The 27,788-nt window shown below is 44.2% G+C and overlaps 1 protein-coding gene across 2 annotated transcripts in view; it reads left to right on the top strand.

Moving 5' to 3' along the window:
• The window catches only part of LOC122555251 (suppressor of tumorigenicity 14 protein homolog), a 142,078-nt gene that overhangs the window by 57,909 nt on the left and 56,381 nt on the right, over nucleotides 1-27,788 (top strand). For both annotated transcript variants that reach the window (XM_087992711.1, XM_043701043.2), the window contains exon 10: nucleotides 21,482-21,585. In XM_087992711.1, coding sequence (XP_087848837.1) covers nucleotides 21,482-21,585 — 104 coding nt within the window. The remainder of the gene's footprint in view (nucleotides 1-21,481; nucleotides 21,586-27,788) is intronic.

The raw sequence follows: 27,788 nt of genomic DNA, 5'->3' as shown, positions 1-27,788 counted from the left end.
TTGGTAAGTGGAAGTTGTACACTGCTGCCACTATGCATTGGTGTTGGAGGGAGGGAATATTTATTCTAGAGATTTGAATTCTGACAAATGTCCTGAATGATATTGAGTACTTTGAGAGTTTTAGACGTTGCACTCATTCAGGCAAGTTGACAGTATTCCATTATACTTCCGACTTGTGCCTTAAGATGGTGGACTGGCTTTGAAAAGGTAACTCAGCAAATGAGTTAACCACCACAGAATTTACACCTTTCAGCCATCTTTTGTAGCAACAGTATAAGTATACTGGATCAGTTAAGATTCAGGTTAGTGGTAACTACCCGGATGTTGATGGGGCGGAATTCAGCATGAACCGTGTCATTGCATATCAAGGAGTAATTAAATTCTCTCTTGCTGAAGGTGGTCATTACCTGGTACATGCGTTGTGCGACTGTTATTTGCCACTTATCTGTCTAAGCTTGAATGTTATCTAGATCTTGCTGCATGTAGATGCAGACTGTAAAAATAAATGCTGTTATACCCATGGTGTACCTAATTCTGAGGAAGGGTCTCTCAACCCAAAATGTTAACTCTGATTTCTCTCCACAGATGCTCTCAGACCTGTTGAGCTTTTCCAGCAATTTCTTTTTTGTGCCAGTCGTGTACTGGCTGTCTTACCTTAGTCATGTGGTTTCTGCCTGTACCATAAGTGCCTTTTGTGCAGACTATGCAGCCATTATACATACATCATTTGTAACGTTTTGGAGTCATATGTGGAAATGTGTGGATTTTCAGAGCTGCAACAAGCCAGCTACTGAAATAAGAAGCAAGGAAGAAGTGAAAAAAATAAAGTCTGTGACTCTGTATTACTGGATGAGTCAAAATGGCTAGGCATTTTCCACTCCCTAATGCGATGGAAATGTAAGGAGGAATGAGCCAGAATGGGAAGTTTTCTATTCTGTGGCAAAGTATGAATTAATACCAGAATGAATTAAACAAATTAATCATATAAGATTTGATGTTCTGCTATCAATGCTGGAGCAAAAGTGTACAACCTACATTGCAGCCTGGATCTCACTGAGGATCAGACAAGCTGGGCAGAAGAGGTTCTGTGGGCTTTCAAGATACATTTTGAACCCTATTTTGTATTATTTGTCAGCAGCATTTATTCAATATCTGAGTAAAAGGGGAGAGGGAGACAATGCATCTAACTAATTCCTGAGTGGCTAGATAACTGAAAAATAGTCTCATGAGAGAGAGAATTGTTTTAGGCATGAAAGATCCTGTCATGAGAGCATGTTTGATGAGGATGGAGAAACTTTTTTCTCAAGAAAGCTATTGACATATGCACAAGCTCTGATGTTACCCATCATCAGCTAGAGCATATTAATGGGAGAATGGATGGAGCAACTGGAATGCAGAGTACTGGGTTAATTTTAAGTTTCTTGGTAGTGTAGATGAGCAGAAGCATCTCGGTATCCAAATACGTCGATCCCTGAAAGTTGCCACCCAGGCTGATAGGTTTGTTAAGAAGGCAGACGGTGTGTTAGCTTTTATCAGTAGAGGGATTGAGTTTCGGAACCATGAGGTCATGCTGTAGCTGTACAAAACTGGTGAGGTTGCACTTGGAGTATTGCATACAGTTCTGGTCACTGCATATTAGGAAGTATGTGGAAGCTTTGGAAGGGGTTCAGAGGACATTTACTAGAATGTTGCCTGGTATGGAGGGAAGGTCTTACGAGGAAAGGCTGAGGGACTTAAGGCTGTTTTCGTTAGAGAAAAGGTTGAGAGGTGACTTAATTGAGACATTTAAGATTATCAAGGGTTAGATAGAGTGGTCAGTGAGAATCTTTTTCCTTGGAATAGTGATGGCTAGCACAAGGGGACATAGTTTTAAATTGAGGAGTGACAGATAAAGGACAGATGTCAGAGGTAGTTTCTTTACTCAGAGAGTAGTAGGGGTGTGGATCAGCCTGCCTGAAACAGTAGTAGACTCCTCAACTTTAACGGCTTTTAAATGATCATTGGATAGACATATGGATGAAAATGGAATAGTGTAGGTTAGATGGGTTTCAGATTGGTTTCACAGGTCGGCACAACATCGAGGGCCGAAGGGCCTATACTGAGCTGTAATGTTCTATGTTCTCAATGTGGCTTTGAATTATGCTGAGAACATTGCAGGCTGAATGGGAGCAACAGATTAGAAAAAGAAAACATTTGCAGAAAAGCCAGGAAAGATTCTAGTATGGGGAAAGCAATCCTCTATCTCAGATAAACGAAAGTATTAGAAAGAAGCAAAACAAGCCTACAAAAATGGTGGCTGAGGAGATTTCAGCAAATGATTCACTTCACAGCATTCAGCAGGTTGACATCATCTGATCCAAAGGTGATACATAGTTTGTGACTGTCAAAATGATATCTGTAGAAAGAGAAGGTAGGTGAATATGAATTGTCAGACATATGCTTTGTGTAACATCATGAGTTTTGCATGCCTGTATAATTTCACAAAGGACTGTATTATGTAAATGAAGTCCTCAAAAGTGAGGTTCAGGCTTTATAATAAAAAGATTCTCATGACAAGAAAACAGCTGAAGCTAAGAGCCCAATCCAATGTAAAGAACAAAGATCTTCAGTTCCAGAGGTAGACATTAAACAAAATCCACACATCTCAGCTGAAGCAAGACTGAAGCTTGGATTAGTAATCCTAACTCCACTGTCACATTGTCTCCCTCAGACATGTATTGATTAAAATGCTCACAAGCAAAGCAAGTAGCTAAGTACTATTTATCTATCTGAGCCTAGTGATAATCAATTTGTGTTAATGCCCTAGGTGTAACTGAAACTGATTTGCTTGCTGAGTAAGAGTAGCTCCAAGTTCTACCTTGCTGACATCATGCTGCAAGATGTCTTCGTCATTGATATCATAGTACCTCAGCACTGACACTGCTATTCCTAGTTGATTCTAGTGAAAACAACTTCTTGGTCAGGGCCATAATACATGTGAACAGCGTACATCCTTTGTAGTGAGCTTGTAGATAGGTTCACACTGATGACAAATCAGGAAATAATCAACAGATCCAACAAATTATTGCACTGTTTCCTGATGTATTGCTACAGCTCTTGCCTTGTCAGGATCTAGGTGAATTCCTTTCACTATCACTTCATGACCAACTTGACTTCAGACTTGCTCAATTAAATCTTTTCCTGTTCATCTCAGGTTGATCCAGTGAGCTCTGTCTCGCAATTGTACCAGATTCTGATCATTGTCTGGGGTATTTCACAGATAGAGATGAAGTGATAGCTCAAGATAGCATCTTGTCCAAAGAGACTAGTCATTATACTAAGGAGTTTAGAAAAGAAAACCACTGAAGAATTAAAGCTAATCTGATGAAGACAGGAGTGTCATCTTCAGGCCAAACATGAGCAATGAGATTAAGGACCAATAAACCAGAGTAGTGCTTGTGAGGAATACTAAGCTAAGCAAGTTAAAAAATTGCTTATGATGCATGATTTTCCAGACAGATCATGAATGAATTTTTCAGAACTGTTCACTCCCATAGGAACTGATTATCTTGTCACCGTTGAGTACTATCCTGACTACTGGGAGTTACAGCAGTGATGTCAATGACTGCCTGTGAGATTGTAGAAAATCTGAAAGTGGCAAAGGTCTTCAGTTTAGGAGTAAAGAATGTAGGCATTTAACTCTGTGGTAACTAACAAATTCAAGTATTGGTGCAAAGGATACCTTTCTGTGGTCAGGGCTTGAAGTCTGTTGCTGGGTTACAGTAAAGCAATTTTTTCCCTAGAGTCTTGAGATTGCTTGACGCCCTCACATGCAGTAAGGACCATTTCCTACATTGCAAGGAACAGGAAATGATCTTCTCAAGTTTTTGGCATGTGACTCATTTTGACACACAAATCTTTCCTTCAACTCGCTTAGTGAAACAGTATGTTTTAAAAAGGGAACTCATCTCTGGGGGTAAACACAGTAGCAAACTGTTCAGCACTTCTATCCATTTAGAGCAGATATTTTCATTAAAAGTCTCAAAACTACAGAGCTAGTCCAGAAGCCCTTCAAATACTGTACATTCAATTTCATAAGTTCTCCAGATTGTGGACGTGTCACAGTCATGTAGGGTGAAGAGGTAATTGTTTATTTCAAAATCAAGTGTGACTGTAGTTATCTGCAAGTTTCCTTGATATAGTTTAAAGTTGTTTTGAACAGAACCTGTATATTGAAAAACTGACCTAAAAACCTGCAGCGCATTGTTTCTAAATCTACTTTTCTGTTTCATGTGGTTGATTGCAGATTCTGCCAAAGTCCCTTATCAGTCTGTTGACTCATAAGGATTAGAAATTCAATACTTCAAGGGGTTTTTATAACCTTTTGTAGATTTCCTAAATGGAATTAATTTTATTTGAAAGCTGTAATTTGACCAATGCACTGTAACTTGGAATGCAGTATTGGTCTCAGGTACTTAATACCTTAAGAGATCATTTTGGAGATCATGAACCAATATTAGTTTTAATTCCACAACTGTTTTTCACAGGTATTTTATTCAATATTTAAGAAGGTTATTACTTTAGGCAGTTTGACACATTAACTGCTGCAAAGGTAATTACGCAAATAGCCTGAAGTCCATCCAGTACTATTCTGCTGTAAGTCCAATGAGAAAGTGGTGCAACAGCCAAAATTAGATAAGGACATGAATGCACTGGGTCCCGTGCTACTTTAATTCCATGCATTCCAAGCAGAGGCCTCCCAGGTATTTCCTTGGCCCTGACCTGTGAATTAGACAACAGACCTAAAGAAATGAATGCCTGGCAACTGGCAGTAATGGAGTTCACTTCAGGGTCTAACTCTAGTATTCATATTAGATTGATGAGCTACAAATCAAAGGCTTCTGAGCTGAGGGTCTGAAGGATTTAGAAGTTTCCTTTATTGGGGAGCACCTGAGATACGCCCCCAGACTTGTGGGTACACATCTAGATTGGGAGAAACCTGCTCCCATATTCAGAAGTAGTGCATAGAACATTACAGCGCAGTACAGGCCCTTCGGCCCTCAATGTTGCACTGACTTGTGAAACCAGCCTGAAGCCCATCTAACCTATACTATTCCATTTTCGTCCAAATGTTTATGCAATGACCATTTAAATGCCCTTAAAGTTGGCGGGTCTACTACTGTTGCAGGCAGGGCGTTCCACGCTCCTACTACTCTCTGAGTAAAGAAACTACCTCTGACATCTGTCCTATATCTATCACCCCTCAATTTAAAGCTATGTCCCCTCATACTCACTATCACTATCCGTGGAAAAAGGCTCTCCCTGTCCACCCTATCTAGCCCTCTGATTATCTTATATATTTCAATTAAGTCACCCTCTCAATCTTCTTCTCTCTAACGAAAACAGCCTCAAGTCCCTCAGCCTTTCCTCATAAGACCTTCCCTCCATACCAGGCAACATCCTAGCAAATATCCTTTGAACCCTTTCTTACACTTTCACATCCTTCCTATAATAGAACATAGAACATAGAACAATACAGCACAGAACAGGCCCTTCGGCCCACCATGTTGTGCCGAACATTTGTCCTAGCTTAAGCACCCATCCATGTACCTATCCAATTGCCGCTTAAAGGTCACCAAAGATTCTGACTCTACCACTCCCACAGGCAGCGCATTCCATGCCCCCACCACTCTCTGGGTAAAGAACCCACCCCTGACATCTCCCCTATACCTTCCACCCTTCACCTTAAATTTATGTCCCCTTGTAACACTCTGTTGCACCCGGGGAAAAAGTTTCTGACTGTCTACTCTATCTATTCCTCTGATCATCTTATAAACCTCTATCAAGTCACCCCTCATCCTTCGCCGTTCCAATGAGAAAAGGCCTAGCACTCTCAACCTATCCTCGTACGACCTATTCTCCATTCCAGGCAACATCCTGGTAAATCTTCTCTGCACCCTCTCCAAAGCTTCCATATCTTTCCTAAAGTGAGGCGACCAGAACTGCACACAGTACTCCAAATGTGGCCTAACCAAAGTCCTGTACAGTTGCAACATCACTTCACGACTCTTGAATTCAATCCCTCTGCTAATGAACGCTAATACACCATAGGCCTTCTTACAAGCTCTATCCACCTGAGTGGCAACTTTCAAAGACCTATGAACATAGACCCCAAGATCCCTCTGTTCCTCCACCTCACTAAGAACCCTACCGTTAACCCTGTATTCTGCATTCTTATTTGTCTTTCCAAAATGGACAACCTCACACTTGGCAGGGTTGAACTCCATCTGCCACTCCTCAGCCCAGCTCTGCATCATATCCAAGTCCCTTTGCAGCCGACAAGAGCTCCTCACTATCCACAACTCCACCAATCTTCGTATCATCTGCAAATTTACTGACCCACCCTTCGATTCCCTCATCCAAGTCATTAATAAAAATTACGAACAGCAGAGGACCCAGAACTGATCCCTGCGGAACTCCACTTGTAACTGGGCTCCAGGCTGAATATTTACCATCTACCACCACTCTCTGACTTCGACCGGTTAGCCAGTTTTCTATCCAATTGGCCAAATTTCCCTCTATCCCATGCCTCCTGACTTTCCGCATAAGCCTACCATAATGCGGTGACCAGAACTGTATGCAATACTCCAAGTGCGGCCGCATCACATTGAGCTGCAATATGACCTCATGGCTCTGAAACTCAATTCCTCTGAGGTGGGGAAAATCATCAGTCTTGGAGTCAGAATTGGGATTCAACGACAGAGTTGATTGTACTAAGAAACGGGAGCTCCGGAGGGAGAGAGATGTCCGCCAGGAAGGCTGTCAGCTGTGAGCCTTCTCTCACCCTCGGAGCACTTGTCATAATATTTTATACATTTCAGGGTATAATGGTCCAAATGTCGAGTCTTTATTTGTACAGCATGACTTGTTTACAGAAAACATTACAGTGTCATTGTCAGTTTCAGCAACTACGCGGAAGTCCACTACTGCAATAATTTGTCATGATCGTTCTTCCTGAAATGGAAGATTGCTTTTCGTTACTGCAAATCTGAAGTATTAACACTTAACTACCTGAGACTGCTTGTATATAACATTTCTAATGAAGGTGGTGGCTGGACTCAGACACTTCAGCATGCAGTAGACATTACTGATGTGTATTCTCTCGCCCACCCGCCTTAAACTAATCATCAATGTTCTGTGTCTATTGTGCTGGTATCCTGTTGGCCTCAGGCAGTATCTGTGTTTGTTTCGCTGTACTTCTCCATGTAATGGCTCAGCGGCCATCTTGAGTGCTAAGTGACAAACTTATGGCTCAGTGGCCATCTTGTGTCTGTGTGCCCTGTGTTAGCATTCCCCATGTCAACTCCCACTTCATTCCCCTCTCTGAAGTCAAGGAGGTGACTTCGGTGATCTCCCGCAGACCACCAAACTCACATATAGAGGTAGGCCTTTTCTTAGGTCTCCCCATCCCGAGGGGTGTCAAGGAGTGAGAGTTTCATTAGGGGCTCTTCTGTGGTGACACTGGCTGTTGGCACCGCCTGTGTCAGTAGCACCTTCTAGCAAAGCTTTAAACACCTGAGGCCTATGCAGAATACCAGTATGAGTGAAATAAAGATAACAATCCTGTGTGACAATAGGGTCCCCAGGATTTGCCTTTCAGCCATTCTCGCCAGCTATCTCTTCCTATGGCCCCTTGTCTGAAGTCATCCAGCTGGTCCCGAATGTTTTTGATCACCTGTGTAATATTGTAAGGATTGTCAATGACATGGGTTATACACTTGTCACCAAAGATTGTACATACTCCCCCTTGTTGGGCTAACTGATAATCCACTGTGTAACATGTCTGCTGTGCGTAAAGCCTGACTTCAGCCAATTCACCATTGATTGCTTCAAGAGCCTTTGACGTATTGTTCCCTAAGATTGTCAATCCACACACAATGTAGTTTCGGTTTTTAGCGCTGACGACCCCTCTGCCCCGTCCAAAGATAGAGATCCCAAAAACCCATAACCCAGTGATGATCCCAGAATGTTGGGGGTCTGCTAACCAATGCAGAATTCCCGGCTAATGGGGTGAGTCAGCATCCTTCTCCGAACATGTCCCCCGCTGGGGCATGGTACACTGAGGGGTCCTATCATTCCAACTCCAAAAAAGTTCAGGAGGTTTGGTGTGTCAGTAGCGTAAATCGCGTTAAATAAGAAAATGAATCCCTTTGCTGCCTGATAGCATACAGTATCCTGTTCCTGGGCCTGTTTGTCCACCCATCTTGCCTCTGACTCCCTGTTTGTTCCCACCAGCTGGTAGGTATCCAATGGGTATGTCCATGTGGCAGAGCTGACGTGAGTGCCATTCACTGTCCACATATAAATTGCCTTCCCACGGTCACGTTCCAGCATGCCTGCTCGCTACAGGTGCAGGTAAGTTGTCCCTGGGTACTATGCTGGTGAGTATATTATGTCTGCACACATGAACTGTTTCCAGGTACCAGGGCATAAACACATCCCAACCCTGGCCTGTGAAACAGAATGGGTAATCAGCAATGTTTAAATAGGTCTTTCCCTCCCCCGTGAGGTGCCCGACCTCATGGGCCAGTGGGCTTGACCAATTGCACACAATTGGGAGTCCCCTTTTGTATTTCCCTAGCTGTACCTTATATGGCACGCCCGAGGTATCTATTATGTATAAGTCACGAGGGGTTCACACAGGGGTGGCCACAAATAAGGATTCGACCAATCGTGCCAGTGGCTAACAGACAGTTTGGTTCCCAGGTAAATTTAGGTGGGTTTTATAAAAGAGGTTATCCTCAAATCCTGACAGGCTTCCGGCCATTGCAATATTTAGAAACAGTAGTATATACTCAAGTATATTAAGCTTAAATGAGGTTAATAGTCAGTGTCCCTTTTTTTTACAATGGTACCCAGAAATCTGCAACAGTAAGTGATTTCTGTGTCTTGTCAGCAGTTTTATCCGTGCCTCTGGGTGGTTTGCTTGGTTATGGTATCGGTGCTCTCCCCTTGGTCACTCCTTGCTCGTAATTCCTGTCTGTGCCTGGGGGATGGTCAGTAATATTACTTTGTTCATAGGAGTCCTTATATGGTTTGAGTTGGGTTTGGTGCTTCCATGTGCCTTTTCCCCTTATGTCTATACAGGCACAGGTGTCACCACTGATTGTAACTTCGTACGGCCCATTTTATTTTGGGGTAAAGCCTGGTTTGTCAGGCAGGGTTCATATGAGGATGCGGCTTCCAGCTGCTGGGACCTCAGGGAAAGTTTTGAGTTCACCTGCCTTGTCCTTTTGCTTTGTCTCTCAGTTACCAATTTATGTATCCCTTTTAGTTGGGTGGTTAATACCAGAACATATCTCCAGAGTTTGTCTTTTAGAGGACCTACATTGCACCCCCCTGTTATAATGGTCTCTGGTAATTGCATTGCTTGCCCAGTCATTAATTCATATGGTATTAGTCCGGTTGCCTGATTCGTGGTGGCTCTTAATTTCATTAATATGGCTGGCAGCACTTCGGTCCATGTCCTTCCTATGTCTGTATGGCCTTAGCTAAAACATTTTAAGGATTCTGTTTATTCTTCCTACTATCCCTGAGCTCTGGGTGTGATAGGGGATATGAAAGTTTTGTCTTATCCCTAGTAGCTGGGATACTGTTTTCATAACTTTGCCTGTGAAATGTGCCCCTTGATCGGAGTCAATCCGTAGGGGTTCCCCCCAACTCAGGATTACTTCCTCTGCGAGAATCCTGGCTACAGTGGTAGTGGTACACGTTTTGGTGGGGAATGCCTCTACCCATTGGGTGAACCGGTCTATGATGAGCAGGCAGTACGTTTTCCACGGGAAGGTGGCAGTGGCCCTGTGAAATCCATTTGGAGGTGTTCCCAGGATCTCTTTGGCTTTGGTTGGTATCATATCCTAACTTTGGTATCATACTGGTGCTGCCACCTTGTCCGCTTGCTTCCAGACACCGTCCTCCCCTTTGTGTGCTCTCTGCTTTTTCCATCTCTCTCTCTCTCTTTTCCTGCGGGATATCTTCCTGCAGCAGCTGTATGTGGATAGCATCTGCCGCTAGTTCTATTATTGCTATTGGAACCTCATCAATGGTTTCCTGCTCTAAGGCTCACTGGGCTGCTCGGTCTGCGGCTGGTTCCTTTAAGTTTCAGCCAGCCTGGACTATCTTTTCCTGGCTCCTTTTGGTGCCCTGTTGATTTTTATTACTGCAGCCTCATTTGGCTGTTCACTGGCGCTCAGCAGTGTTTGGATTCTTAACTGGTGTTTGATGGGGGCTCCCCCAGTGGTGGTGAACCCTCTTCTCCCCCGTGCAACCACATAGTCATGTACAACTCCGAAGGCATCTTGGCTATCTGTAGAAATGTTCACAATTCCCCCCTTGACAGCTCAAATGCTTTGGTTAGCACTACTATCTCTGCTACTTGTGCAGACTGACTTCCGTCAATCCTTCCTGATATAACGGTCTCTAGTTTATTGTTTACCACTGCCCATCCTTTCCGGGGCGACCCCGCTATATATTTCCGTGACCCATCCATGAAGAGGGTCTCCTCGGCTGTGTCTAGGGGGGGTATCCTTTATCCTACCCCTATCTTCATCCCCATCAATAGCTCCGCAATTGTGCGGTTCCCCTGTGTCTGGAATTCCCTTGGCTGGGCTTTCTTCTGTATCCCTAACTATTACCACGGACTGACTTGGTGGGAGGAGAACTGCCTCCCATGTTCCCCTTCTCATATTGGAGACAGCCCTCAGCTTCCTTGTGTTTAACATTCCCACCAGGGTGTTTTTGGTGTGGAGGATGACATTCTATGTCATTACTGTGGGTTCGCTGACCCTCACGGTCCAAGCAGCACAGCCTAAGACCACTATGCATCTGGGCAGCCTGGGGGCTACCGGCCCTTCCATGATAGAATAATACAGGTCTTCTCCTGCCACTGTGGTCCTGTGTGACCACTGTGGAGTAAAATCCTTCCTCATTATTACAATGTATGTGGAAGTCTTTACTGGGATCTGGCAGCCCTAGCCTGGACGTGGGGCGGAGCGCGATATTAACTGAGTTTTTAGCACACTGTAAACCTCTCCCTGTTCTGGTCCCCAGGTCAAAGGTTCCAAGGCGGGCTTGCCCCCTTTGTTTAATTTTTGAATCAGTTCAGCCAATTTTGCGAACTCTGGTATAAAGCTCTGGCTATTGTTAAATAGCCCCAAGACCTTTCTGACTCCCCTTACAGTAACAGGATTATGGCATTTGCTGAATTGCCTTCTTTCGGTCGCTTGACATTTCCTTGAGTCCCTGGGATATAAAGTGTCCCAGGTATAGGACTTGTGCCTGTCCAGTTTGTGCTTTTGCGGGGCTGACCTTTAACCCTGCAGCTGCCAGCTCGTGCAACACGAGGTATAAAAGCTTCCTGGTGTCCTGATTCGGACTCCGAAGCAATCAGGATATCGTTCACATATTGTAGGGCAGTGCTCCCTTCTGGTAAATCTATTTTGCTGAGGATGTCGCTCATCACTTCGATGAAAATTAGTGGGACTGTTGTGGAATCCCTGTGACAGGCAAGTCCACATGTCGTCCCTGTCCCTTACTTTGAAGGTGAATTTATTCTGGGATCCGGAGTATAGTGGGATGGACCAGAATCCATTAGCTATGTCTAATTCTGTGAAGATTTTGTGCTCAGGGGGCAATCCATTTAGAATTGGGGAAGGTCTGCTACAGTGGAACCTTGTTTTGCACCATGGAGACAGTGGTGAGTCTGTAGCTCCCATCAGGTTTTATGATTGGCCATGTTGGGGAATTGGTTCTACTTGTGGTTTCCCTCAGGATTCCCTGTTTTACTAGTCTTTTAACTATCTCAGTGAATGCTTTCTCTGCTTCAGACTTGATTGGGTATTGCCGGTGGGGCTTATGCTCTGGTCCGGGCACCATTATAGGGTCCATCTCGACTAAACCTGTGTCTAGCTTTGTCTCTGCCCTTGCCTCGAAGAAAGATGGCTCTGAATTCTCCCTTTTCAAGGTTCTAGTCCCTACTGGTGGCTGCAGCTACTTTAATAGTCTCGAGATGACTTGTAAGTTTCCCAATCTCAGTCTTTCGACCGTCCTGATTTGGCCAGATCAATTTTCCTTTTGCACAGTCAATCAAGACTTCATATCCTTCATGAGATAGTTACCCATTATGCTGCCTTCATTATTTTGGCACACATAAAATCTCATAGGGATATATATGTTATTGATTTCCACGAGGGTAGTCTCGCTTAAGTAAGTGGGTGTCTTATCCCTGCCTACCCTGGTAAGGTGGATCATTTTATTTGAGTGGGGTAAGAATAAGTTGGTGATAGATTCGGCCACTTCTGTGTCTACCAACATCTCACACTTTCTACCTCCAACTACTGCAGGCACATAAATTCTCCCATCAATCCTTACCCTTACGAATGGGAGCAGCTGGTTGTCAGCTCTGCAGACCGCGGTAGTCCTGCGGTTCCGCTGTGTTCTGGGTGTTGTTTGGGGGTCCCCCATGCTTTTCCTAGCACAATGCCTCTGTATGACCTGCTCGATTGCAGTGGCTGCAGTACTTCACGCTGTTCCTTATTCTATTACCTGCCTGTGGGGCCCTACAGTCTCCGGCAAAGTGTCCCTGTTGGCCACAGTTGTGGCAGGATAGTTTGGTTCTGCCGTTGCCTCCCTTCTCTGGGGGCTGCTCTGTCGGGTTTTGTTTTTATTGAGGGAGCTTTTTCCTCCTGCACCCCGCTAGCCCACTCTACCAGGTCATCATACTTTTGGGACATTATCACTCCCATTTTCAGGATAGAGCTGAAAAGCCTGAATGAATATCCGGTCCACACGATCTGGGTTTGCTTGTCCTGAGCACTCCTGGTATACCCCAAATAATCGTTCCCCATACTCAGAGGCTCCTTCCCCTTTAAGCTGTTAAGTGGTCGTGATTTTGCTCCAGTTTATGGGAGCATTTCCCAATACCCACTGGATCTCTTTAAAGTCGGTGAAGTGGGCCTGCTGGGCATCCATCTCAGCTGTAAGGCAGCGGCATATGTCGACCGTCCTCCCCTATAGTCTCGGGCTGCTGTGATCTCGGGTCCGCCATCTATCTGTCTCTATTTGTCCATTGGGCAGGCTGCCCAGACCAGCTGGTGTAAATGCCACAAGTACAATTGTTGCCCTACCCATATACTGTCTAGCTATATGCAGAACCTCGTGTTTGCACTTTGGGGCTGTAACTTGCCCAGGGAGGCCATGATCAGTTGCCTTTCTCTCAAGGTAAAGGGTTTATAGTTTGCTTTGGGCTGCAACTCTGTCACCCCTCTAGTGACTGATGTGAGATTATATTCTTGCACCTTCTGCTCTGCTGAGGGAGCAGTTGGTCCCTGCTGTACAGTTTCGTAGGATGGGAGAGAGTCAGTCTCCCTTTCCTCCTGTACTTTTTCTAGTCTTTGTTCTAGCTCCTTTATCCTATCCTCCAGCTCCTTAATTCATTCTTGGCCTTTTCTTTACCTGCTTGTTCAGTTAGGCCTGCTAATTGGTACACTAAAATTACCCCTATCTTTTTAGTTTTATTTCGCTTTTCTTTGTCAATCCAGTTCCATTGCTGTACTAATGTCTGGGATGGGTCCCAACCATCTTTCTTCATCTGTTCTGTCAGCTCTAGTCTGTCTGTCATGTATTTCTCAATAAAAGAACTTGCTGTATCCCCTTTAAAATCCTGATCTGCCGTCCCGCAGATTGTGTACCCCTGGATATAACTAACAGTAAAGTGTCCTTAACCAGTGGGACTTCTCTACCCTCAGCCACTAATACAGTCCCAACACTGTCCGTAAGGGCATAGCAGCCTTCTAGCAAGGTGTGCTCTCTACAGGTGGGACTTCGCTACCCTCCTGGCAAAAGTGAGGACTGCAGATGCTGGAAATCAGAGTTTAGATTAGAATGGTGCTGGAAAAGCACAGCCAGTCAGGCAGCATCTAAAGAGCAGGAAAATCGACGTTTCAAGCAAAAGCCCTTCATCAGGACTGGAGGCAGGGAGAGATAAATGGAAGAGGGGTGGAGCTGGGGAGAAGGTAGCCAAGGGTACAATAGGTGGATGGGGGTGGGGATGAAAGTGATAGGTCAGAGAGGGGGGTGGAGCGGATAGGTGGGAAGGGAGATTGCCAGGTAGGACAGGTCATTAGGATGGTGCTGAGCTGGAAAGTTGGAACTGGGGTAAGGTGGGAGGAGGGGAAATGAGGAAACTGGTGAAGTCCACATTGATGCCCTGGGGTTGAAGTGTTCCGAGACGGAAGATGAGGCGTTGGGTGGTGAGGGAATGGTGGTGGAGGAGGCCCAGGGCCTGCATGTCCTCAGCAGAGTGGGAGGGGGATTTGAAATGTTGGGCCACGGGGCAGTGGGGTTGATTGGTGTGGGTGGCCCGAAGATGTTCCGTAAAGTGCTGTGTGAGAAGGTGTCCAGTCTCCCCAATGTAGAGGAGGCCGCATTAGGAGAAACGGATACAATAAATGACATTGGTGGATGTGCAAGTAAAACTTTGATGGATGTGGAAGGCTCCTTGGGTGGGGCCTTGGATGGAGGTGAGGGAGGAGGTGCAGGCGCAGGTTTTACAGTTCCTGTGGTGGCAGGGGAAGGTGCCAGAACGGGAGGGTGGGTTGTTGGGGGGCGTGGACCTGACCAGGTGGTCACAGAGGGAACAGTCTTTGTGAAAAGCAGAAAGGGGTGGGGAGGGAAATATATCCCTGGTGGCGGGGTCCGTTTGGAGGTGGCGGAATTGTCAACGGATGATGCGGTTTATGCAAAGGTAGGTAGGGTGGAAAGTGAGGACCAGGGAGGTTCTGTCCTTGTTACGGTTGGAGGGGTAGGGTTTGAGGGTGGAGGTGCGGGAACTAGATGAGATGCATTGGAGAGCATCTTCGACCACTTGGAAAGGGAAATTGCGGTCTTTAAAGAAGGAGCCCATCTGGTGTGTTCTGTGGTGGAACTGGTCCTCCTGGGAGCAGATCCGGTGGAGGCAGAGGAATTGGGAATACAGGATAGCATTTTTGCAGGAAGTAGGGTGAGAAGAGGTGTAATCCAGGTAGCTGTGGGAGTCGGTGGGTTTGTAAAATATGTCAGTATCAAGTCGGTCATCATTAATGGAGATGGAGAGGTCTAGGAAGGGGAGGGAGGTGTCAGAGATGCTCCAGGTGAATTTAAGGTCGGTGTGGAATGTGTTGGTGAAGTTGATGAACTGCTCAACCTCCTCGCGGGAGCACGAGGTGGGGTGATGCTGTCATCAATCAACTTCTCTACCCTCCCAGCTACCATTACCTACCAGTCAGTACCTACCAGTCGGCTGGGAATGTTGGTTCAATTGAGTCTGTTCTCTACCGGGACTCCTCTACCTTCCCAGTCACCTCTGCTGTTCCAACATCGCCTGATAGGCCCAGAAACCTACCTCTAGCCTGGTGTGCTCTCTACCAAGGGGACCTTTTTACCCTCCTGGCCACTGCCACTATTCAAGCTCTGTTGTTCTGCTACAGACTGACAGGGTATCACGGTTACTCTCAGTATCCACGCTTCCCACCTCGGTAACATGCTGCTCCATTGGAGTTTGGCTCTTGGTTAGAGTTATCGGATCCTTTTCCTCACTACTTCAGTTTAAAACACAATAACAGACAGTACCCAACCTTTGACCAGGCTCTAGCTAGACACTGTGTTGCTCGCCCCTACAGAGTCCAACATTACCCGACTTTGCCACTTGTGCTTCACAACTCCTAGTGCCCTTGACACCTCAATTCCCACAAGGAGAAAGTGAGGACTGCAGATGTTGGAGATCAGAGCTGAAAAATGTGTTGCTGGAAAAGCGCATCAGGTCAGGCAGCATCCAAGGAGCAGGAGAATCGACGTTTCGGGCATAAGCCCTTCTTCAGGAATGAGGAGGGTGTGCCAAGCAGGCTAAGATAAAAGGTAGGGAGGAGGGACTTGGGAGAGGGGCGTTGGGAATGCGATAGGTAGAAGGAGGTTAAGGTGTGGGTGATAGGCCGGAGAGGGAGTGGGTCGGAGAGGTCGGGAAGAAGATTGCATGTCAAGAAGGCGGTGCTGAGTCCGAGGGTTGACTGAGATAAGGTGGGGGGAGGGGAAATGAGAAAGCTGGAGAAATCTGCATTTATCCCTTGTGGTTGGAGGGTTCCTAGGTGGAAGATGAAGTGCTCTTCCTCCAGGCGTCATGTTGCCATGGTCTGGCGATGGAGGAGGCCAAGGACCTGCATGTCCTTGGCGGAGTGGGAGGGAGAGTTAAAGTGTTCAGCCACGGGGCGGTTGGGTTGGTTGGTGCGGGTGTCCCAGAGGTGTTCTCTGAAACATTCCGCAAGTAGGCGGCCTGTCTTCCCAATGTAGAGGAGGCCACATCGGGTGCAGTGGATGCAGTAAATGATGTGTGTGGAGTGCAGATGAATTTGTGACGGATATGGAAGGATCCCTTGGGGCCTTGGAGGGAAGTGAGGGGGGAGGTGTGGTGCAAGTTTCTGAACCCCGCCCCTCCAATCACCACCAGGACAGTCCCCCACTGGTCCTCACCTACCACTCCACCAACCTCCAGATACATCGTATCATCCTTTGTCATTTCCGCCACCTCCAAACAGACCCCATCACCAAGGATATATTTCCCTCCCCTCCCCTATCTGCATTCTGGAAAGACCATTCCCTCCACGACTCCCTCGTCAGGTCCACACCCCCCACTAACCCAACCTCCACTACCGGGACCTTCCCCTGCAACTGCAAGAAATGCAAAACTTGCGCCCACACCTCCCCCCTCACTTCCCTCCACGCCTCCCCTCTCTGTAATGTTTACAGAAAACATTACAGAGTCTTTGTCAATTTCAGCAGCTACGTGGAAGTCCACTGCTGCAGTAATTGGTTGTGATCGTTCTTCCTGAGAAGGGCTTTTGCCCGAAACGTCGATTTCGAAGAATATGCAGTAGCCGTTCCTTAAATAAGCTCCACATTTCAATTATGCTTATCCCCTGCAGTTTCCTTCCTCATCCTATGCATCCTAAATCTTGCCTAATCATAATTGCCTTTCCACCATCTCTAATTCTTGCCCTGCGGTATATACCTATCCCTTTCCATTGCTAAAGAAACATAACCAAATTGCGGTCACTATCACCAAATTGCTCACCTACCTCCAGAACAAGCACTTGGCCGGGTTCATTACCCAGTACCAAATCCAATGTGGCCTCGCCCCTTGTTGGCCTGTCTACATATTGTGTCACGAAATCCTCCTGCATACATTGGACAAAAGCTGACCCATCTAATGTATTTGAACTATAGTATTTCCAGTCAATATTTGGAAAGTTAAAGTCCCTCATAACAACTATCCTGTGACGCTCCCGCCTATCCAGAATCATCTTTACTATCCTTTCATCTACATTTCTGGAACCATTCAGAGGCCTATAGAAAAATTCCAACAGGATGACCTCTCCTTTCCTGTTTCTAACCTCAGTCTGCCAGTATAATACTGTCCTTGACTAATAATGCAACACCTCCCCCTCTTTACCATTGTCTCTGTTCTTACTGAAACATCTAAATCCTGTAACCTGCAACAACCATTCCTCTCCCTGCTCTATCCATGCCTCCAAAATGGCCACAATATCGAAGTCCCAGGTACCAACCCATGCTGCAAGTTCACCCACCTTATTCCCGATGCTCCTGGTGTTGAAGTAGACACACTTCAAACTACTTTTATGCTTGTCGGTTCATTCTTATGACCTTGAAATCATATTTCTGACCTCACTGCTCTCAACCTCCTGGACACTGGAACTCCAATTTAGGTTCCCATCCCCCCGCTGAATAAGTTTAAACCCTCGTGAAGAGCATTAGCAAATTCTCCCCCCTCCCCCCCCCAGTGCACTCATTTGGAAGCAGAAGTTCCCACCAGGTGCACCCAGCGCACTTATACTGGGAAAATGCTTGCATATTATCTGACCGAGGAAAACCAGTTTTACTCAACCTCTCTAACATTCATTCTTGTATTTAATTCAAATTAGTGCAAATAAAAATTAGATTAGCAGTTACATTAGGATATCAATATTAAACATTTTCTATCTCTGGGGCCAGACTTGTAACAGCACCACCGTGTGCCCAAGTGAAATTGGTCCTTAGGCCATTGCACTATATCTCAACTTGACCTATTTACATTGAGCATGACCCCATAGGCAGCTTACATAATTGAAGGCATCAGCGTAACATCACCTGCCTCACTGGCAGCAGCACTGTACTAGATCTAGGAAGTGGATTTTAGAATGGTCTACAGTGTTGCTGGAAAGTGGTATGAAGTTTCCAATAGCAACTTCTGTTTAGTTAGGTGAACAGTCCTTAATTTTCTGATGAAATGAGGTTTGCCTTTACACTAAAACAAATTGGGAGAAAACGAGGACTGCAGATGCTGGAGACCAGAGTTGAAAAATGTGATGCTGGAAAAACACAGCAGGCCAGGCAGGATCCGAGGAGCAGGAGAATCGATGTTTCGGGCATAAGCCCTTCTTCAGGAATTTTTCTGAATGAATCCTGAAGAAGGGCTTATGCCCAAAACTTCGATTCTCCTGCTCCTCGGATGCTACCTAGCCTGCTGTGTTTTTCCAGCATTACACTAAAACAAATTACTTGGAATTGAAGTCACTGGAAATGCTGAACAGTCTTGAGTCAGGAGCATGTCCAAGATGCCTAAAAAAAAGATGCTCTGAATTTAGCAGTGTGAACAATACTTGTACAGTTTGAGCACAGCCTGTTCCACTGTTAAATTGGTATATTTTGTGCTTGTTCACACTTGACAATAGAATTTTCTAGAATTGCATTGTGTAATGAATCAACTTCATAATAGACTGATCAGTCCAGTTTCAGAATTTACTTTTTTCATGTGCCATACCAGCAGAAATAAAAATTGGATTAAAAACATTCATATATAAAAACATCAAAAATAGTTGTATTTGTAAATAAGAACTAAGAGAATACAAATTATAGAAGGGCAATTGACAAAGCGTGCCTACACACAGTACATGTCTCTTCCTTGTGATACTTCATTCATTTCATTTCATAAAGGAAAATGCTGCCTTCACACTTTCAATGCAAATCAGAGAAATACAAGACTAACTATTTAATTTGACAGTTGCTGGATCTGTAGCATCATGACTCAGTTTCTTTTCTATTGGATAGTTTACCATTTTTGCCTTACTGATGACCTTCAACAGAATTTTACTTAGCTTATTTTAAGAATCCTTTTTAGATCCATCCCGAACAGGTAATCTATTCTACTTTAAATAGATCACAGTGGAACAATATGTCTGAATATTTTATGCAGTTTCAGCAAACTAAGCACAAAATGGCATTGAAATATTATAGGGATTTTGAGATGAGCACTAGGCTGATATACTTAGCAACATATGATGAAGAGATTGATAGAAAGCTTTTTTTAATTTTTGTGGCAACAGGATTTAAATAATACTGATACATAGGAACAGTATCAGTGAAGAAAGAGGAACTTGCTTATGCAGTAATGGTACTGAACTAATCATTCCAGTAATGGTACTGAACTAATCATTCCAGTAATGGTACTGAACTAATCATTCCAAGGGGCTTGGACAAATGCTTTGGAGATGCGTTCAAATCCTAACATGACTGTTGGTGAAATTTAATTTCAATCAACAAATAAATATCGAAAAGAGCTTGTAAGGGGTAATTGTGATTGTTGGGTAAGGGACTAAGAGACCAGAGCAACCTTGTGATAGGGTCACAGAGCTGAACATCACTAATTATAAATGCAACAAAGTGAGCAGAATTAGAACAGACTAGAAGAATCACTGTAGAAGATACACTAGAGCAAGATTCTTTGTTCCCCAACATCATCTTATACAGATTGAATCCCAGAGAAATATCACTCCTATCTCAGATTTCTTTTAAAATCTTTGTTGAACTGAATTTTGACAGCTGCCTTATTTTAAGCTGTGGAGAAACTTTTATCATTCCTTTTTCAGAGCGCTGGCATGAAACTCTCACAATTCTGATGGCCTAAACTTTCTCAGTTCTAACAATTTGAAGATGTACCTCTAAGCTTTCTTTGCTTGGAAGCTCCAAAGACAAGGAGCCATTTCTGCCGGGGTGACAGGTTTCCCCTGAGTTGACTTGATTTTTCTGCTCATCGAATCTATTTTACACTCTGAACAGATCTCTAGGTCCTTCTGATCTAAAACATTTAACCTTCTGTTCGGCAATCAAAACTAACAAATTGCCTTATTCTGCCTGTCATAAATCCAACAGAACAACCATTTTTATTCATTAATATTACAAGGGCTGTCCCAGCCACTCAACTGCAATCACATGCTTTCCTGCAACTGATGGATTTAGGTCATGGCTCCAATTGACCTGACTATTTTAAAAAAAACTCACAGAACTGAGACACATCCATCTACCTTTTATCTTAAGTGTGTGTGTGTATTTTACACCCCTCACACTATGAGCTGTGCCACACTTTAAGAAAGATGTGAATGCATTAGCAAGAATGCAGAAAGTATTCACAAGAACAGTTCTAGGTATGACGATGTTCAGCTATGAAGACAGATTAGTAAAACTGGACAGTTACCCCTCGGAAAGGATAAAGTTAAGAAGAGATTTGATTAAAGTTTTCTAAATCATGAGAGATATGGACAGAATAGACAGTGAGAAACTGTTCCTATTCATAAATGAAGAAGGGGTAGCATGGTGGCTCACTGGTTAGCATTGCTGCCTCACAGCACCAGGGACCTGGATTCGATTCGACCTTCAGGTGACTGTATGGAGTTTGCAAATTTTCCCTGTGTCTGCATAAGTTTCCTCTGGGGGCTCCGGTTTCCTCCCATGTTCCAAAGATGTTCAGGTTAGGTGGATTGGCCGTGCTAAATTGCCCATAGTGTCCAGGGATATGTAGGCTGTGGATTAGCCATGGTAAAACGGGGGTTACAGGGACAGGGTTGGGGATGGGGGGGATGCTGGGTGGGTGGGATGCTCTTCAGAGGGTTCGTGTAGACTGGATAGGCTGAATGGCCTGCTCCCACACTCCAGGGATTCTAATAAGATAACTCAGATTTAAAGTGATTTGCAAAAGGGGTAAATGTGACATGAGAAGGAACTTTGTCATACAGTGAGTATTTCAGGTATTTTAATGTATTACCTGGAAGTGTGGTGCAGGCAGTTTCAATTTAGGCATTGAAGAGAGCAGAAGGAGCTACTTACCAGCAGCAGAAATGTATCCAGCCACAATCTGTAATCTCATGGTTTTGGACTTTGCAACTTGAATATTAAAAGGGAAATAATATCTGAAATCAGACCAATCCCACTGACATACATGTCTCATAGTAAGTATAGACCAATGGGACCTTTAGACTTGCATCACTTGAGTACATGTACTTTAATATTGAAATACAGACTGTGCACATTAATTCAATAATTTTGAATTAACTACTTTCTACAATTTCTGTTTCGTGCTTAGGTACCGAACCCAAAGCTGAGATTGCGGATCCAGTTTCCAACCCTGAGACTGGAAGGCTTACAGCCAAACTGTGAGAAAGACTGGATTTCTATTGATGGTAAACGGTATGGGAGCATAACAGTCAGTTCAACAATACATTTATTAAATCATTTGCTGACCATGCCTGTTCCAAGTCTGACCTAAGGCTGGATAATACATGCTCCTGCCAGTTGTGTTTTTGGTGTGGGGGCATGTAAAGTAGATGACATTTCGAGCCCACCACCTACCCATCTACCCTGAGCTCATCCCCTTAATGCAGACAGTGGGAAGGTGCTAAAATCAGCAGCCTAGTCACTGTATGTAAATAAATATTTAAATATCAATTGGACAGGAGTGGGCTGCCCATTTGATATTTTAAAGTTTGAAAAAGACAGGGAGGAAAGGTGGGAGTACTGTCTTTGGAGAGGGCCCTTTACACTTTGGGGTTGCCCCCTGAAAAGATCGTGCCACCCACATCCTTCCTGCATAGAGTCACAGAGTTATAGAGATGTACAGCATGGAAACAGACCCTTCAGTCCAACCGTCCATGCCGACCAGATATCCCAACCCAATCTAGTCCCACCTGCCAGCACCCGGCCCATATCCCTCCAAACCCTTCCTATTCATATACCCATCCAAATGCCTTTTAAATGTTGCAATTGTACCAGCATCCATCACTTCCTCTGGCAGTTCATTCCATACACATACACATTTCCCTCTGTGTGAAAAAGTTGCCCCTTAGATCTCTTTTATATCTTACCCCTCTCACCCTAAACTTATGCCCTCTAGTTCTAGACTCCCCGAGCCCAGGGAAAAGACTTTGCCTATTTACCCTATCCATGCCCCTCATAATTTTGTAAACCTCTATATGGTCACCCCTCAGCCTCCTACGCTCCAGGGAAAACAGCCCCAGCCTGTTCAGCCTCTCCCTATAGCTCAAATCCTCCAACCCTGGCAACATCCTTGTAAATCTTACATGATCATAATTAAAAATCCACCGCCTCAATCTCCTCCCTTAGGTGGGCAAATCCTCCCCTGCTCTATATGTCCCTGTCATTCCTAACTCTTGGAATTATGACTGCTGTACTGGTAGCACTCACTATCAAGTTCTGATGCTGCAGCTGCCAGTCAATCAGATAAGCTGGCAGCTCTAGCCGGTGGGCATTGCTCCCAGTCAAGTGAGGTATGAAAATCCATTCTCAACCAGTCAGTGCTGCATGTAATTTCTGCAGGGCAGCCTTTTCCTTTCCTGGTCAGTCTCTGACTGGCTTTTTAGTTGAGGAGGTGGGGATGGTGGTGGTGGGAGTCATCATCTCTGGTAAGTTGCTATAGTGTATCTTGTAAAAAGCATGCTCTGCAACCATATTGTCACAGTTTTGGAGTGAAGGTTTACCGTGATGAATGTGGACCTGTTTCATCCTGTATAGTGTTAAGGTTTTCATTGGTGACCACCCCTGCAACATAAATCAGAAGTGGGGATGTTTGCTGATGACTTTTTTAATTCATTTAGGCGATGTGGCCTTTGTGACTGGCCCAGAATTAATAGGCCATTTTTAATTACCTTTGAGAAGGTGATGGTGCGTTGCCCTAAAGTCATAGAGTCACATAGCACAGAAGAGTCCCTTAACCCACCGAGTCTGACATATGTTCACTAATCCTAATTTCCAGCATGTGGCCGAAAACGTTGATAATTATTACATTTCATGGACTTATCCAAGTACTTTTGAAGGATTCTGAGATTTTCTGCCTCTACTACCCTCCTAAGCAGTGCATTGGAGATTCCTACCACTGTTTGGATGAAGAATTTTCTTTCCTCAAATCGCCTTTAAACCTCCTACCCTTCACCTTAAAATTATCCTCCCTTATTATTCACCCTTCAACTAAAGGGATAAAAACTGCTTCCTATCCACCTTGTCCAAGCCCCTTATAATCTTGTACACCTCAGTCAGGTCCTCCTTCAGTTTTCCCTGATCTCAAAATCACAACCCAACTTTATCTAGCTTCTCTTCATAGCTAAACTGCACCAATGCAGGCAGCATCCTGGTGAATTACCTCTGCACCCCATCCAATGTAATTACATCCTTCCTATAGTATGGCAACCAGAAATGCAAACAGTAGTCCAGCTGTGATCATTTTTTGTACAGCTCCAACATAATCTCCCTGCACAAATAATCTAGGCCACAACTGATAAAGGCAAATGGCCTATATGCCTTCTTAAACATTCTATTAGCGTGACCTTCATGGATCCATGGTCAAACACCCCAGGATCCTGCAGTTCCTCTGAGCTTCCAAAAGTGTCCTGCCATTCATTGAACTGCTGCAACCCATCTTGTGTAGATACAGTCACTGTGCAGTTTGAGAGAGTTCCAGGATTTGCAGTGAAAATGAAGAAACAGCATTATATTCCAAGTTAGGATGGTAAATAGCTTGGAGAAAAACTTGCAAATAATGGTGTTCCCATGTATCTTCTGTTCTTGACCATCTAGATGCTAGAGGTACTGAATTTAAATGGTGCCGTCAGAGGAACCTTGAGTGTTCTGTTCCATTTGAAACTCCTCAAATAAGAATTAATTAGTGCCTGCAAATTTAAATGACATTTAGAATCTTGGCATGGCCTGTTTATCCTTGTCTGCTCCATTCTGCATCCTATACCTGTGGAGCTTAGAGGGAGCATTGATTGTGTGTCAAAATTTAATTCCCTAGTTTCTTGTATTGACCAAAAGTTTGATGTGATGACAATCAAATTCTCCTTATATTCTGTGTAGCTGTGACCATCACAAAATACACTTGGAAATCTGGTCATTTTTTGTACACAATACTGCATGAAGGACAATCTTTTATTCATTCTTTGAAGTACTTCCTTGCACAATGAAGTGACCCTTTCATGTGCAATGCGTGTGACAGCATTTTTGCCACTGTACAATATTTGTGTAAAGATTTGTAGCTCAGGTGCTGGTTACCACAGTTGTGGGTATGTTTGCCGAGCTGGGAAACTGATTTGCAGACATGTTGTCCCCTGTCCTGGTAACATCCTCAGTTCTTTGGAGCCTCCTGTGAAGCGACTGTGTCTTCTGGAATTTATTTGATTTCGTTCCTGCTGCTTCCTGTTGCTCGCTGCAATGGTCATTATACTGGGTCTATCTAGGTCAACGTGTTTATTGATGGAGTCCATGCATGGCACTCATCCATGGATTCCACCAATAAACACAGTGACCTAGACCCAGTACACTGACCACTGCAATGAACAACCAGAAGCAGCAGGAACAAACCGAAATAAATTCCAGAGGACACAGTACAGCAGCACTTCACAGGAAGCTCCAAAACACTGAAGACATCACCTAGAAAGGGGACAACACATCTGCAAATCAAATTCCCAGTTCTGCGAACATACCAACAATGTACAATATGTCAGCTACCAATGTATTGAACCATCCATACAAGCTCTGCTTCCATTCTGCATTTGTGGGCATTCAACACTTTTCTGTCTGCTGACAATCTGAAGCAGCAATTATATCTCAACCCCTTCTCACTTGCTTTTGCAGGTCACCTTGCATGTCCCATTATTGTCTAGTAATTCCAGAAAAGCTTAATGGAATGTTGTGTTCTCTGGGAAAGTATTAGTTGCTTTGCTACACACCACTGCCTTTTCTAGGATCTGAGAGAGAAGGAAGGAATATTTGTTAGCACAGAGGGATGTTTTAAATTTAGGAGATAGCCTAGGTTCTGTAGAAACCAACCAGAAGCAAGTTAAATATTATTGAAACTCCATGCACAATAACATTCAGGATTTCATTGTGAGACCCTGATGTATGCCCCTCTACTGATTCATAAAAGCACAAAACACATACTGAAATTCAGGATAGAATAAAGCCGTAGAATGTTTACATCCAGCGTCAATGCTAATTCATATTACAACAATATGTGGAAATAATAATAATTCCTTGGCTGTATTTAATCTTTTTGCAGCATGGTGAGTTTTATTGGTTGTTTCATACTTTGTTCAGAGCCCTTGGCATGAAAACCATTGGTTTGTTCACTATCTTTGTTCATCCACTTCAATTACTAACTGTTAGGTGCATTACTCCATATTTATAAAGGCATGGGCCAGTGATAGATTCACCATGTAATAAATGTTATCCTCATCTGCTTAACACCATACCACCATGCACATCATGGACAGATTTGGAGCTACACAACAGTCACAATGTGTATTGAGACACAGGTATTTCAACTGATAAACATCATTCTCATTGACTACCTTGTAATATCATGTCAATTTTGATGCCATCAGTACAAGTGCACCAGTAATTGTTTTGCTGTATCTGAACAAACCAATGGGTTTCATGCTTTTGATAAAGTCCCACATAGGAGGTTAGTGAGCAAAATTAGGGCGCATGGTATTGAGGGCAAAGTACTAACTTGGATTGAAAGTTGGTTGGCTGACAAGAAACAAAGAGTAGTGATAAACGGCAGGCAGTGACCAGTGGGGTACCGCAGGGATCAGTGATGGGACCGCAGCTTTTTACAATATATATTAAGATATAGAAGATGGTATTAATAATAATATTAGCAAATTTGCTGATGATACTAAGCTGGGTGGCAGGGTGAAATGTGAGGAGGATGTTAGGAGATTACAGGGTGACCTGGACAGGTTAGGTGAGTGGTCAGATGCATGGCAGATGCAGTTTAATGTGGATAAATGTATGGTTATCCACTTTGGTGGCAAGAACAGGAAGGCAGATTACTACCTAAATGGAATCCATTTAGGTAAAGGGACAGTACAGAGAGATTTGGGTGTTCTTGTACACCAGTCAATGAAGGTAAGCATGCAGGTATAGCAGGTAGTGAAGAAGGCTAATAGCATGCTGGCCTTCATAACAAGAGGGATTAAGTATAGAAGCAAAGAGGTTCTTCTGCAGCTGTACAGGGCCCTGGTGAGACCACACCTGGACTATTGTGTGCAGTTCTGGTCTCCAAATTTGAGGAAAGACATTCTGTCTATTGAGGGAGTGCAGCGTAGGTTCACAAGGTCAATTCTTGGAATGGCGGGACTACCTTACGCTGAAAGACTGGAGCGACTGGGCTTGTATACCCTTGAGTTTAGAAGACTGAGAGGGGATCTGATTGAGACTTATAAGATAATTAAAGGATTGGACACTCTGGAGGCAGGAAACATGTTTCCGCTGATGGGTGAGTGCCAAACCAGAGGACACAGCTTAAAAATACGAGGTAGACCATTTAGGACAGATGAGGAGAAACTTCTTCACCCAAAGAGTGGTGGCTGTGTGGAATGCTCTGCCCCAGAGGGCAGTGGAAACCCAGTCTCTGGATTCATTTAAGATAGAGCTCTCAAGGATAGTGGAATCAAGGGATATGGAGATAAGGCAGGAACAGGATACTGATTAAGGATGTTCAGCCATGATCATATTGAATGGTGGTGCAGGCTCGAAGGGCAGAATGGCCTACTCCTGCACGTATTGTCTATTGTCTATGAATTAGGCAATTTTGTCTCAAACATGGAAGATGAAAGTTGCACATGCAATTCAAATTTGATGACTTTGTAATAGCAAAACAGACTGTCCATGAAATTATGTAACATGAAAAAAAATTAAGGGAGATCAGGCCAGATATTAATGGAATGCATTACTTGGATACTTTTGCTTTTGATATTGGCCATCTGAAGCATAAAATCCAAACCAATATTAAACTTTCTTATTGTCCAATCTATAACTAACACATATATTTATGCAAATATTCAGATGCCTAGTCCAACTGAAGTAATTAAAGTATAATTCCCTTATCCTAGTAAACTCATTTTTGGTTTTGGATGTTTTGCAGCCTGCCACAGTAGGACGCATGGTGGCCAGGCCCACTAAATCATGGGTGAAACATTATTTCTGTCCACATACCAGATTTATTCCTCCCATTGCCCAACCAGGTTGTAGCCTCTACCTGTTTACATCTATCCCCACTTCACCACCCTGCCCCTGCCACCCCCTTTATCTGCAGCTCCCCCCCACACCCAGCCCCAATCCTGAAGAAGGGTTACACCCAAAATGTCGACTTCTCCATCTCCCGATACTGCCTGACTTGCTGCGATCTTCCAGCCTCCTAACTGTCTACTTCTGTCCCCAGTTAACTCAGAGTACAGAAGGGACTGACATGGGATTCTTGTCTGCTGGCTCATTAATGAACCTATGACCACGGATCTCACTGCAATTTAATGATGAGCCAAGTAGAACACAGATTTGTACATCTTACAGGATACAATTCTTAAGATACAAACTTA

The sequence above is a fragment of the Chiloscyllium plagiosum genome, unplaced genomic scaffold (genome assembly GCF_037043375.1).
Source record: "Chiloscyllium plagiosum isolate Xiang-an unplaced genomic scaffold, Cpla_swu_hap1 HiC_scaffold_12, whole genome shotgun sequence".
Taxonomy (NCBI): domain Eukaryota; kingdom Metazoa; phylum Chordata; class Chondrichthyes; order Orectolobiformes; family Hemiscylliidae; genus Chiloscyllium; species Chiloscyllium plagiosum.
The sequence above is the reverse complement of the archived record's forward strand: the minus strand, read 5'-3'. Positions and strand labels throughout refer to the sequence as shown.